The 14,851-nt window shown below is 42.1% G+C and overlaps 2 protein-coding genes across 2 annotated transcripts in view; both read right to left on the bottom strand.

Moving 5' to 3' along the window:
• Nucleotides 1–14,851, bottom strand: part of LOC132572052 (collagen alpha-1(XXIII) chain-like) — a 66,278-nt gene that overhangs the window by 8,584 nt on the left and 42,843 nt on the right. The window contains exons 19-24 of the mRNA XM_060238839.1: nt 14,383–14,454; nt 14,217–14,270; nt 12,889–12,915; nt 12,312–12,365; nt 9,324–9,410; nt 3,677–3,739 (exon numbers count right to left, since the gene is read on the bottom strand). Of these exons, the coding sequence (XP_060094822.1) occupies nt 3,677–3,739; nt 9,324–9,410; nt 12,312–12,365; nt 12,889–12,915; nt 14,217–14,270; nt 14,383–14,454 (357 nt within the window). The remainder of the gene's footprint in view (nt 1–3,676; nt 3,740–9,323; nt 9,411–12,311; nt 12,366–12,888; nt 12,916–14,216; nt 14,271–14,382; nt 14,455–14,851) is intronic.
• Nucleotides 1–14,851, bottom strand: part of NME5 (NME/NM23 family member 5) — a 130,413-nt gene that overhangs the window by 90,360 nt on the left and 25,202 nt on the right. The window lies entirely within an intron of this gene.

Genomic DNA, 14,851 nt, shown 5'->3' with positions numbered 1-14,851 from the left:
CCCGCACGAGGAGCAGCGGCGAAAAAACCCCCACCGCCTTTCCATGCGAAGAGAGGCAAATGGCGGACGCGAAAAAAGGGGAGAGGGGAATTCCCCCCCGAAGGGCGGGAAAAAACACGCCCCACTCTCCCAAAATAAGCCTAACACTAACTACTAAAAACTACTAAGAACTAACTAACTATATAACTAACTATATACACTATCCGTAAGAGAAAACGCAAGTTCACCGACCGTAGCGAAGGAGATCAACCGATCAGCGCGGCGGTCAGAAGAGAACTGGCGGGATGTCCGCTGCCGTCCTGGTGCGCATGCGCAGTGGGGCTGCTGGGCATGCGCACTGGGACGGTGGCGCGGAAATCCGTAAGGTAAACCTAGGTAAACCATGCATACCGTTCTCCTATGGCCACAGTCTATAGCTATCTATTTATTTACTTCATTTATAGCTCACTTTTCTCCCCAGTGGGATCCCCTCTGAGCAACCATAATTTCCATTTCACTGCTAGGAAGAAAAAAAAATCTGAGTACTCCTATCACATGAGGTCAGCTAATATAACCATGCCTACTAAAATCACAAGACAGATGAGCCAGCCTTCAATATAGTTGCCTTTAATTCAGTCTGCACATTCTGAAACCGCCCAGATGATTTGCACAGTCCTAGTGTGTTTCACAAGCAATGGCATCTAGGTAAAGCTGAAGTAGTTGATGAATGCTATATATAAGTTGGGGCCACTTTCATCTCAACATCTGTCACTTTACAGACAAATCCATCATTTCATTCATTAAAACATAAAACATTACTGGAATTATAATAAGTTCAATGGGGCCCCGTATAACACATTTTGCTTCTTCACTATTCCATGACACTCTGTATTCTCTGGAAGTGCACATAACCATAGGAACTGAAGGGCATGTCAGTAGAGTTTAATCTATCTTGCCTAAAATTTGTTTGTTGAAAAAAAAAAAGTCATGCCAGGCAGCATATAGTACATATTGGCAACTCCTTTAAACACACATTGGGTTGGATCCAGAGCAAATTTTCTGCTAATGAAAGTCACTTCCATTAGTAGAACAGAAGGCTCCCTTTCCCCCTCCCACTGCTGGCCATTGCTCTTCCCAAAATGCTGCTCCTTGGGAGCAAGAGACCCAGAGGAGCAGCATCTGAAGCAAACTGAGGGTTTGCAGCAGGAGAGGAGATCTGGCAGAAATGATACCCTCCTTCCATTAGCAGAAAATTTAGTCTGAATCCAGCCCATTATCTTTACTAGATCAAATATAGTGGTTTTCAAACTGTTCCGCTGAACCTTGAAATTCCTCAGAAGCTTACTACAGGTTTCAATGAAAAAAGCAATGATAGGCAAATTATACCGAGAGACATCTTGTCCCACCAGTAGAGATGTTTTGCTATTATGTATTATCCTCATGTGAATTGTGGATGTAATCCAGAGTACAGAGTTCACAAAAGGCAATGACAAGGTCTAATAATGAGTCTAAATAATGCAAATAACCTTAAACTACATTGGGGTGGAACAATTTAGAGTGGAGGAAGGACAGGTGTTGAAGTCTTTTCCTGACCACTGGTTCCCTCCTCTAAATCCCCTTCCCCAAGCAGCTTTTCTCACAGTTAGGTTTCCCCTCAACTTGCTTTGAAATTTTTTTGTGGGAAGCAGAAAATGGAGATATGGCAGCAAGGAAAAAGGTAAGCATGTCCTCCCTTCTCTATTTTAAATTCATCCTTTCAAAAGTGGCTTTGCTTTTAACAAGACTTTAAGGCGCTGCTATGGATGATAGAACGTAATGCATAGTTAGCCCCTGAGAACGCTAACTATAGACCTCTGTGCAATACACAAGTGTCCTATGACAAATGTACAGGGTCCCTCAGCAAATGATGCAAAAAGGCTTCTCTGAAGGAAAGAAAGATGAAAACCACTAAGCTATGCAAACAGCTTAGGACAGTTCAAATGCTGATACTGAGCCCCAGCTTGGTGCTCAAGAAACTGTGCTCTAATGCTTAAAACATTGCAAAGATTGCAAGCTGGAACTCAGAACTTGCCAGAATGGCGTTCCACCAATGGACCATGCAGAATCACTCCAAACCAAGCACACTTTTCAGGACCAAAGCATACATGGGGGTGGGTGGTTAGGGGATAGGCACGCATAAGCTAGGGCTCATTCCGAGACCCCAAAAGAAAGAAGGCACAAAAGGCAGCTCCTAAGATAAATTATTTTAGTCTAAAGTAGAATGGATCATGTTTGATATAAATATAGCTCAGTATTCCTATCCTTGTTGGATATATATACATATACCTCTCAAAGCCTGCCTAGAATGACACCTTGGGCCACCGTGCTCACAGCTGTACAAAAAAATTCTATGTAACTCCCTAGCACTCCGTGGGGTGCTGCGGCTTAGAGGTAGGACATCTGCTTTGCTCTCAGATAATTCAGGCTCAATCTCTAGTCCTTGTGTTAAAGGAATCAGGTTGCAGATGATGCAAAAGACCTCTGCTTGAGACCCTGGAGAGTCACTACCGGTCATATTAGACATATGGCCTCTGATGGACCAATGGCCTGTCAGTATAAGGTAGTTTCATATGTCTGTTCCTCTTGGAATTGCTCAGTATTTCCAGTGAGTGGCTCTATTAGTCTGCTGTAGGAAAACAAAACAGAAGTCCAACAGCAACTTAAAGACATATATTTTAGTACAAGTTTTCATGAGACAGAGTTTCAGAAAGTTCATACTAGAATAAATGTTTATTTTTAAAAGGGATCACTGGACTTCTGTTTATATTGCTTAATACTGCCTGGCTTACTAGGTTCCAGTTGGCTTCTCTGGCCAGGCAAGACTTTGATAGTGGGATGGAGCCTGAGAGCTGCAGTATATCAATGGTGAGGTGGTGGGAGTGGTCCACCCCAGATGTAGGTAATAAGAGGGTATATTGTCATACCCCAGAACTGAGAGAAGGGAAAAATCTATTGGCTACCAGAAGTTTACTCTGGTTGTCAAATACGCTAGGTACACCACTGCCACAGAGGCTCTGAATACGAAAAGATTTCATGAGCCAATCATGGACAGATTAAGCTGCCTTCTGCACAGTGAAGCCATGGTCCATTTAGACCACTGTGACTAGTGGCAGCTTTATAGGGTCTCAGGACAGAAGCACCACAACTGAAGACACTTAGCTGAAGAGTTCAGGGGGTGAATGTTGGCATTTTACATTTAAAACATGTGTGGTACCATATTCCTCTGAGCTCCCCTCCAGTGTTAAAATAGAAATCGTATTGTGGATGGCCAGGTGGTCCTCTCATGCTTTAAAAACTAATTATTTGGCATGCTTCTGTTTTGAATGTTGCTGCAGGTTTGTCCTAGCTTGAGAAGGACTGCCTAGGATCAATATCTCACTCTTCTAGTTTTGGTCTTTCAGACGTCAAACACTTGATGTATTCTGTCACAGTAATTTTGCTCTTTTGACAATCTGTAGACCTCAAAAGTTTATACAGAAGGATGTGTGCTGACTTCAGATAGAAAAGAGAACTATTTGTATTTTCTTCTCTCCCTGGAACAAGGCAGGGAAATGCTCATTTATCCATATCAAAATGGATTTGAACTTTCCAGAGTCAGGATGAAACCAAAACAAAAGAAGCCATGCAAGAAAGGAAAGAAAGATAGGAGATACCGTACCAAAGGGCAGAGCATATTCACACCATCCAGTTCTGGTAAACCTGGCTCTCCTTTAAAAATGAACTGTTAATTGAGAATGGAAAAATACACAGAAAAGTTAATAGGAAAGGAAAGGAGAAACAGAAAGATGGCAAGGAAATCTTTCTACAGAAACATCTTGGATTTGGGGATATATATACTGCAACCCAGGAGCAAATTCATTCCTTTTCTTTATGAACTGGCAATTCTCTCATAAACTTAAAATAAAAAGATTAGCAGTTAGAATTCAGGTCTCTTGTCATGCCAGGTCAAAAGCACAAATGTCTTCTTGTGTCGTTAAACATGCTGCAGCTTCCTAGTAAGTACCTGCTTAACCTGGTGGATGGAAATTAATAGAACTTCTTCTTTTCTGTAGCAGCTGCAAAGAAGTAAAGTGAAAAGAAAATTGCTCCTGTGTCTCAGATGTTGACATACTAAAATGACATATGAGGTGTGAGATTTCCAGGGTGTCTTGTGTAAGGTTCTGAGCCTTCGGTTCAACATTAGAGAATACAGGCTGAGCCTATGCAGCCTGTGACCTACCAACACAAATGCAATTTACCAGCCAACTATTGTTATACCTGCCAAGTATTATTATTCATCAGCTAAGTATTGTTATGCTTGGGAACTCTCCCTCTTTTATTTTTTTTCAGGTCCAAGCAGGCAGCAAAAACAGGATGTTTAGTTAATAGTTATCATTCTTGGTTTGTGAGCTCTGCTCAAATTGCTGGGCCTAAGTTTCACATACCTACTATTCAGAGATAATTCCCCATTTATTTGATGCATCCTTGCACTGGCTATATAGATTTTCAATAATTTTTGAAGAGGAATAGCGGTCTTCACAGCAGACTGTCCTATAGCCTGTGGAACACTTGGAACAATTTGATTTTTACAGCAATAATATTACACACATGTATTCTGAAGCATCTTTCCATTAGTACAAAAAGGTTGGTTTATTACCCAAGAGACCAACTGGCCACATGGGGTGACAAACAAGCAGAAAATGGTAGGAGGTGAGAGCATGGCTGACACATGGGAGTAGGCAAGGTAGACAGCTGCCTAGGGCGCCACCTGGCCTATGGAGGTACCACTGGGCACCCCCACCCCCAGCTGGGAAGCTGAGACTAGTGGGATGGCACGTCGACATCTACTGTCTTCCGAGCCCACCTTCCCTTGCAAGGGAAGGTGGACTCAGAGGAGAATGTGCCCCGCCTGGCTACTCTCACCTTGAAGGCAAAAGCAGCCAGGCAGGGCATCGGTGCAGCTTCTCTGAGCTCATCTTCCCTTTCAGGGGAGGGTAGGCTTGGAGGAGAATACGCCCCACCCAGCTGCTCTCACCTTCAAGGCTTGCCCACAGCCCCTGCTCAGCCTTCTCAGGTCTGCCTCTGAGAGTGCACTGCACAGGCATGGTTCACCCGGAGCCCACCTAGTTCTCCCCTGCCATGCCACTGCGCCTGCCTTCCCTGCGGGTGGGGGTGCCCGAAGCCCCAGTGCTGGCCCTGGACGAGAGGCATGACTTGCATCCATCATTGCCTCTCAGCCTCAAGCAGCTGCTGTTTAAGTTCAGGGTGGACAACTGTGGTGCTGCCTTTGGGGCCTATTCTGGACTCTGCAGGGTGGCATGACTGGGAGATTCCTCCTATCAGTGTTGCTGCTTGCTTTCAGGGTCGTGAGAACCAGAGAGGATTGTGAGGCATTCCAAAGGGATCTGTTGAGGCTGGGTGAGTGGGCGTCAACGTGGCAGATGAGGCTCAATGTGGCCAAGTGCAAAGTAATGCACATTGGGGCCAAGAATCCCAGCTACAAATACAAGTTGATGGGGTGTGAACTGGCAGAGACTGACCAAGAGAGAGATCTTGGGGTCATGGTAGATAACTCACTGAAAATATCAAGACAGTGTGTGGTTGCAATAAAAAAGGCCAACGCCATGCTGGGAATTATTAGGAAGAGAATTGAAAACAAATCAGCCAGTATCATAATGCCCCTGTATAAATCGATGGTGCGGTCTCATTTGGAATACTGTGTATAATTTTGGTCACCACACCTCAAAAAGGATATTATAGCACTGGAAAAAGTCCAGAAAAGGGCAACTAGAATGATTAAAGGTTTGGAACACTTTCCCTATGAAGAAAGGTTAAAACGCTTGGGGCTCTTTAGCTTGGAGAAACGTTGACTGCGGGGTGACATGATAGAGGTTTATAAGAATATGCATGGGATGGAGAAAGTAGAGAAAGAAGTACTTTTCTCCCTTTCTCATGATACAAGAACTTGTGGGCATTCAATGAAATTGCCGAGCAGTCGGGTTAGAACGGACAAAAGGAAGTACTTCTTCACCCAAAGGGTGATTAACATGTGGAATTCACTGCCACAGGAGGTGGTGGTGGCTACAAGCATAGACAGCTTCAAGAGGGGATTGGATAAAAATATGGAGCAGAGGTCCATCAGTGGCTATTAGCCACAATATATTATTGGAACTGTCTGGGGTAGTAATGCTCTGTATTCTTGGTGCTTTGGGGGGGGAGGCAAAGTGGAAAGGCTTCTAGACCCACTTGTGAACCTTCTGATGGCACTTGGGGTTTTTTTTTGGCCACTGTGTGACACAGAGTGTTGGACTGGATGGACCATTGGCCTGATCCAACATGGCTTCTCTTATGTTCTTTAGAGTGACCATACAAAGAAGTGTAATTGACCCATTCATCTGCCATACATTCGATGTTTGCTGATGTGCTACCAAGTCGTATGATTTGTGCTGCTGTGTTAGCAACACCTGCCTGGTGTCTGTGGCACTGGTAAATCAAAGTACAATGTGCACATTAATCCTTTCTCCTGCCTCCTGGCTTTTTAAAAAAAAATCCATGGAAAAGAACTGCATTAATGTGGTGGGCTGCTTTTCCTTGAGATTTTTTTTCTTTTAAAAACCTAATCCTGGCATACTAATTTTATTCACTGACAAGCATACAATCACATTATAGCAGATGATGTTGGATGCCCAAAATTCTGAAGTCACAACAAATTGATAGGTTTGTTCATATTAAGAATTTTTGTTTTTTAGTCAACTCACTTGGAAGATTTCTGTGGGCCTATTTAGATGCCGCCCCAACCTGGATGGCAGAGGCTGGCCTGATCCCATCAGATCTTGGAAGCTAAGCAGGGCTGGCTCTGGTTAATATTTGGATTGAAGTCCAGGCTTGCTACACAGAGGCAGGCTCATCTCTTGCCTTGAAAACACTACAGGGTCACCACACATCAGTTGCATGGCAGGCCATTTCACTAGGCAAATCAGGCAACTGACTAGGGTGCTGGGCTGGGGCCCCCCTGAATGGGTGCTACCCCCCTCCTGGTGCTCTAGGCAAATGCCCCGGCTTGTGCACCAGCCAGCTGGCTTCACTTTGCCTCCCTTCCAATTCCGGAAGGGAGGCGAAGTGAAGCCAGTTGGCTGGTGCAAAAGCCAGCCAGGCGGCTGGCTTCGCTCCACTCTTTTCTGATTCCAGAAGGGAGGTGAAGCGAAGCCACCAGGCCATTATGTGCCGGTTGGCTTTACTCCAAGGTTAGCGAAGCCAGCTGGGGTGCAACTGCGGGCTTTGCTACACCTCCCTTCCAATTCCAAAAGGAGGTGAAGAGAAGCCACCCAGCTGTTGCACATCAGCTGGCTTTGCTTCGAGGTGAGTGAAGCCAGCTGGCGTGCAACTACTGTCTTTGCTCCCCCTCCGTTCCAGAATTGGAAGGTAGGCTAAGGAAACCAGCTGGCCAGTGTGAAGACAGCTGCCTGGGTGCCCTCCCCACCATACTTTGTTGCCAGCCCTCCTGGGGGGGTGGCCAGAAGGGTGCAAGTGGTGCAGAGGAGGAGGGCAGCAGTGGGCTTGCCTAGGGTGCCGTGTGCCCTAGGGCCAGCCCTGGTCAGTTGCAATTTGATGGCACTTTCCATCACTATTTAGATGCCAGGACAATAGTCTGTTACTCAATTCTCACCATCACGCTTTCCCACAGCCACCACCACCACCACAGAGAACACAAAAACAAATATTAGATAGGACGAACAGTATCAGCAATAAAGAATGAAATAGTCACAAGCTCTTTGGGGTGACCTAATAATGCACAAAAATTGAATGACAAAAATTATTAGGAAGCATTCCCAGTTTCCCCCTTTCCATTTGCAGTCTGTTCTTCCTTCCAAAATGCTTCTCAAGAAGGTTGGAGAACCCTCAGGAACAGAGCAAAGATGCAGTGCAGTAGACTGAGCAAGAAGATCTGCACACCTTCCCTTGTGGAGAAGCTTGTTCAGCAGGGGAAGGGACTGATTTCTGATGATTTCCCTTCAAGCTGCATACGGCACTCCACTCTCACCCTCCGCAGTTTCATTTTTGAGTGTGCAGAAGGTTGCAAGAAGAAGGGTCAGATTCATTTCACAGACCCTTTGCATTCATGATTCATAGGAGCCAACGTGTTTTATACCACATGATCAACAATTATACTGCATCTGACAAAAATATTTTTAATCCAGTAGTTGACAAAATTAAAAAGGGTTAGTTTCTTGTGCTTTCTTAGTTCATGTGTACCAAGCGGCAGAGAAGTAGCTAATGAAAGCTAATGAAAAAATTCCTACCTAAACAGCAATTTATTACATTCTAATACTTAAGTGATAGGTTTGAGTCACCAAATCCACTGAAATACAGAGGAATAATATTAATTTCAAAAAATAAAATAAAACTTGTTGGGTGACAATGCTCTTTTAAAATGGAATCTAGTATGGTCTATTCTATACTAGTACTTGCTAGCTTTTACATATAAAATAACTGAATAGCATAATGGAGCCACTTGCCTTACAGATCCCTCCTAAGCATCTACCTAATCAGTTTCTTTGTATAGTTAACAACAAGTCCCCCCGCCCCCCCCCCCCCAAGCAAAACACATATTTAAGATATTAGTCTGAAGAGTGAAACATCTTTTTGAATCTATCCTGTACTCATTTTTTTTAATATGGACTGGAATTTTGAGCTGAGCCAACTGACCTCACTTGGATGAGGCTGCAATCACACAAATAAAATAATGCACTTCCAGTTCACTTTCCAACTGGATTTTGCCAGTTCACACAGTAAAACTGAGTTGGAAAGTGCATTGAGTGTGCATCATTTAGTGTGCGTGATTGCAGCCTATGTCTGCACCTGTTGCCATTGTTGTTGTCGCCCAGGTCTGAGCAGTCAAACAATCCCTTTGACTCTGCTTGCTCCCGGCTGCCAGTGGCTCTCTGGGAACTTGCCTGTTAAGTTCAAGAGCCAGTCTGCCTCCTTTCCCCTGTATTACGTTTGGCAGTTGTTATTCTGAGTGGCTGGCCTTGTTTGTTTTTGTTGCTTCGCTTCTTTGATTGCTCTCAGGTGCCTTTCCCACATTTGTGTCTATCCTTAAACATGATGGGAAGAACATCTCAACTGAGTGTCGTAAGTGTCTCCAGTGTCATAAGGCCAGTAAAAACAGCCTATTTATGTTAATTGTTACCGTCAACACTTGCAGTCTGTCTCCAGAAAACTGACTCCAGAAAACTGTTTTTTAACATTCCAAAGCGCTTGTCAAAAGCAGCTGAATTATTTTTTAAGGAGAAGATAGACTCCCTACAATAATATAAAATCCATACCACTGGACAAGGCTGGTCCAATCCAGGAGGGCCGGGTTCTCCCTTTTGCCCCTTTGCTCCTTTTCTGCCTGGCAGTCCTCTTTCACCCTGTTGATACAAAAGAAAAAGCCCTGGTCCAAAACATTTGAGTAAGAGAAAACAGCAGTTGCTATGTCCTGAAATTCAACCATCATCTTATGTCACTATTTTATATTCTGAAAATTAGAGAATTTCATATCTGTGAACTTGCACTGTATTACTGTTACTCCTGTAAACCTCTTAGAAACATTAGGCTATTATAAGGCACACACATTGTTGATCTAGTGTATTACCTAAGAAAAATGAACACACTCTACTCATGGAGGACTTATTTATCTATTATATCACACATGAACAGAATGAAGATTACATCTATGCTGAAATCTGACTATAAATCAGAGGAGCTTTAAGTTAATGAATTACTGTTTTTAAGGTGGGGGGGGGGGTTCAGTATTTTCTGTGGCAGGTGGAATTGGATTATTATTAGGGTTAACTAGAGGGATGATTTATTTTAGTACCCCTACCTACTGATTTTAGTATTAGATTGTAGTGAAACCATAGAGAAGGGTGGGAGTAAGAAGGGGGGGGGCTGGGTGGGAGGAAACTCTTCTTTGATTAGAATCCCCCCCCCCCCTAAATAGTATAAATTATATTTCTCTAACTATGTTAGGGAAGACTTGCTAATTGTGACTGCTGCTGATGCTAGGTGTGATTAGATCTAGGTGTGAAGGTTTTAGGACAGGGAAGGCCATAATAGGGTCAGGGATTCCGGTGCTTGTGGGGTGAGGGAGGTATGACGGTGGAGCGAAGTCTTACAAAACAGTGGGTCTTTTCAGCTCTGGTCCCTGCCTGGTGAAACATGCTCCTGGTTGAAGTCAGGGCCCTGCAGAATTTATTACAATTCAACAAGGCCTGCAAAATGGAGCTATTCAATCAGGCTTTTGGCTGAGGTAGCGGACGTCCAAGGACACCAGCCTTCTCTACTCAGTGTGATCAATCTGTTAATCTGCCTCATCTGCCTCAGGGCTTTGCCTAGACCAACCTGGCACCACAACCAGCTGACTCTGTTTTCCTTTGAGAGAAATGTGCCCTCCTTGACGTTGTTGCAGCAGGCACTGCAATTAGAATGGTTAAGTTGCCATCAGATATTTTAACTACTCTATTTAGATGAACTGGCGGTTGTTTTTATGAATTATTATTTATTGTCTTACCATATGTTGTGAGCCACCCTGAGCTCATTTGTGAGGTAGGGTGGGATACCAATTGAATAAAATAAATAAATGTATATCCATGGATGTAAACAATTAACACTGCAGCGTTGTTGTCTAGTTATTTGTCACAAACTCCTTTCTGTCCAATATACAGAATGATGTGGTAGGATGCAGCTGAAGACACATGTACTATATAGAAGAAGCAAGACTGAAACAGTATTATTCAATTTGCAGGCCTACTAGGAGACAGATATCAATATAGAAACATAGCTCTCAGCATTTCTAAAGGGCAGAAAGCTCTCTCTCTCCCCCCCATCTCCCCATATATATTACATGTTCTTTCAGCATGCAGCAGTAGAATTCTACCACTTCAGAATGCAGGTGGGTTCCTGTTTTGATTACTCTCACAAGAAAAAACTTCCCAGCAAATATTAATTTAGCACACCATGTTAAACTTTTCTTCCCTGTTTTGATAGTTTATTTAACACAGAGAGGGGTTTTTTTTTTTAAAGCAAACTGCAAAAATATTACCACTCACAGTGCAAGTGACATAATCCAGAGATACAGTCCAAAATTCTATTTCTCACATCACATAGTGATTCTATTTCTATTTCTCACATCACATAGCGCTGAGACCCTGGTTCGCAAATCAGATCGGGCTCTCCTAGGGTTACCATATTTTGAAAAGCAAAAAAGAAGACATATTTCACAACTGACTACTTCAAACAAGTGGTCACTATGACAAATCTAATTTTAAATGCCTTTACTATTTACACTGTGATAATTGCTACTAACTAGGAATATTCCTAACCTTCCAACACCCAAAGAGGACATTTTCATCAGTTTTTTATAAAGAGCCCAAAAGAGAATGGACACACAAAAAAGAGGACATCTGGTAACCCTAGGCTCTCCATATATTTTGTGGGAGGGCACAAGCACTCATATTCCTTCCCCCTTAAAGCCCACAATGTAGCATGTAATGTAGGCCTATGCACATACAATACATGCTATCCTTTAACCTTAAAAAAAGGGGGGGCCCGCACAAATCTATACACACATACATGATATTGTCTGTACATATAAAGAAGAATTTCTCCTACCCTCTTTTCTTGTAACTGTACAAACTGCTCCCATGCAGGCACATACAACTGGGCACACAATTGTAACATTTAAAGGGCCTTGACTTGAGCCAGAAAGATTTGAATCATAACCAGCTGCTTTCCAACTTTAAAGCTGGCCATGACCTGATTTCAACATGAAAATTATGTCTATTCATGTCCAAATTCAGACTGCTGAGGGTGGCAGAGTGCTACTATATTTGAAAGCTTCCCCATATAAATATCTTCCTATATGTAGAGAACTACACGACAGGAAGAAGGCTCTGTTCAACTTTTTCTGACAAGCTAGTTTTCTGTGGTCACATAGATTTTTATTTTATTTCATTTTTGCAGGTAGCACATTCAAATTTTCAGCTTCCTCATCCATAAAATCTGAAACAATAATCACATACTGTTTCTACACATCTAAACTAGTTCTGTTAGGCACATTAAAATCTTCCATTCTCATGGACTAAAGCAGAAGGATATGGATTATTAAAACATATCAGGACAAAATACCCAATAGTATCTAACACCATATTGATTAGGACCATTGTTTATTTTGAAGGAGCTTCTCTAGATGTATGGACATTTTAAAATGAATATATGAACTAAAGGCAGGGTTTTATTTTAAAGTTCAGTTCACAAGAAACAATACTGACCTTCTCTCCTCTTTCACTTTTTTCTCCTTTTTCTCCTCTCAGACCCGGGAAGCCCTATAAGAGCAACATCAAACATGGGCAAAAGCTCCACAAGTTTAGTTCAAAATAGTTCTGGTAATCACAAGTCAGAGGGGTGGAGAGATCAGGTTTTTAGGAAACAGTCATTAATAACACAAAATGAAATATTCTCAGAAAGAAAGCGTGTGGTACTTTATGTTGAATTTAATAGCATGAATACAGTGAAATCCCTCAATATGCCACTAGATGGCATGCAACCAAGATGTTTCGTGGAACTTGAGAGATGACAGTGACGAGGGCTCTCCAGGAACTCCACTTCAAAAAAAAATGTTACTTACTTTATCAATTTATTCAAAGTAAGGATTTCTAACATAGCCCTGTGTACTGAGAAGCTGCTTAGCTCTAAGAAACATGGCCTTGAACACCTTTCAGCCTCAATTTCCAAGTTGTTAAAATAGGATTGATAGTGAACAACCCTATACATTATTGTGAAGATTATTCCTGTATCATATGCTAACACAGTGATGACACAATGAAAAGTATTATGTTCAGTACTTACATCTAATCCTGGTTCCCCTGGCTTTCCCTAGAGTCATTTAAAGAAAGGGAATGAGAGAAGAGTTGGACACAGTGTTAACTGTAAGGCCACTGAATTGTTCCATGTAATTCTAGGCAAAAAACAAGCACATTTTAGCACTGTGCAAGTCACCCTTGAAACAATGGATATAAAAAGCACTTAACGTGGGCTCTCTGTGCACTGCATTTGGATAACACGGATACATTTTTTAAAAAACAAACCCTATCTGTATCATTATATTAAAGGTAAACATAGTCACCTGTGCAAGCACTGAGTCGTCACCAACCCACAGGGTGATGTCACGTCACAACGTTTTCTTGGCAAACTTTTAGTTATTGGGTGGTCTGCCATTGCCTTCCCCAGTCATTTACACTTTACCCTCAGCAAGCTGGGTAGGATGGAAGGCTGATTCAACCTTGAGCTTACCACACTGTGCCACATGGCTCCTTATATCATTTTATTGGCACGTAATAAACAGATATGACTACTACACAAGCAGCGTATGGTAGATTCCTCAGGCAATCAAATTGACTGTACCACTGCATGCCAAAGGTGAAAAGTGCCATTTCTAAATGCTCCTTATATCAAAACTCTCTGTATTTAGAAATCTGTTATACCAGAAAACCTTCAGCCTTTCTCACTTTCTTTTGCACTAATTTACTAGAACAAATGGTTTATGGAAAGGAACATTCAAAAAGATGACTCCCTGCCTGCTGTCTGAACTAGTAAGCACATTCTATCACTCTGGAACGTCATCATTTCATTTTGCTGTATGTATAGACCAGGTTTGATTTTTATTATTTACAAATAACTTTGTAGAATTTACTTTATAGATTTGGATAAGCTAAAGAAGATCATACGGAAGTTTTATTGGAAACAAAAGCAAAACAAAAACTAAACCAGAAATTATTCTTGCTGAATTTTTTTTTTTACAATACAGCAGGAAAAGGCTCAGAAATGCAGATACTAGGGAGCTTTCAAAGTGTCCCGAAGCTACTTAATTAAAACAACACAAAAAGAACCAAAAAACAGGACCAACAGCTGTTGCCATCTGACTCCAGTAGTAGTAGCAACAATGACAACAATAACAATAATAACAACCAGAACAAATTAAAAATCTGTTAAACAGACCACCCTGCTGGAAAACAATTTCTTTGCAGTTCAGAAGCTTGCCATCTTAACAAAATGATGTGCTTGCAAATAGTAGGTACAATACAAACCACCTTGACTTAATGGGTAGGTACAGCTGTGAAGCACTCTCCTGTTCCTGATAAACATGTATGTCAATTTGTCTTTCATTTAGTTCTTACCTTCTCTCCTTTGGTGCCTGGTAAACCAATAAGTCCATGGGGACCAGCAGGACCCTAGAGAGACAGGTAGCTTATTATGCATATTACTGCCATTAAAGGAAATGAACTTATGTCGTAAGGAGGCTGATAGAGGTTGCAGCTTTAAAAAAGAGCTCATGCTACTCACCTGTGGGCCAGGGGGACCTTTTTCACCTCTGTGGCCAGTTTCACCCTTTATACCTTTTGCCCCATCTGCACCCTACAGGTAAGCAAAGATATAAATCAAACTTCCTATCAATTATGTAATGTTTATTGTTTGGTCATCTGCTTTATGATAAATTAAAGAATAAAGTTTAAATAAAGTTGCATGTGACTAAAATCTCACATACAGGTCACAGACTTCAATGGAGTTAGAACAGTGTAACTTTGTTTAGGATTGAACTGCTAAGGTGCCTTTCTGACAATAGAGAAATGTAAGACACCAAACAGATGCTACTACTTCAGATGATTCACTATCTTCTCTCTCTCTCTCTTTTTTTTTGCAATCCATATTACAACTACAGCCTACAACCAAGCCTTTGAAAATGCACAGGTATGCCCTTTCAGCCCTTATTAATGTTTCCCTTCATTGATTAATCCTCCAAGGAAAAGACTCT

The sequence above is a fragment of the Heteronotia binoei genome, chromosome 5 (genome assembly GCF_032191835.1).
Source record: "Heteronotia binoei isolate CCM8104 ecotype False Entrance Well chromosome 5, APGP_CSIRO_Hbin_v1, whole genome shotgun sequence".
Taxonomy (NCBI): Eukaryota; Metazoa; Chordata; class Lepidosauria; order Squamata; family Gekkonidae; genus Heteronotia; species Heteronotia binoei.
This window is presented reverse-complemented; position numbering and strand designations above follow the sequence as displayed.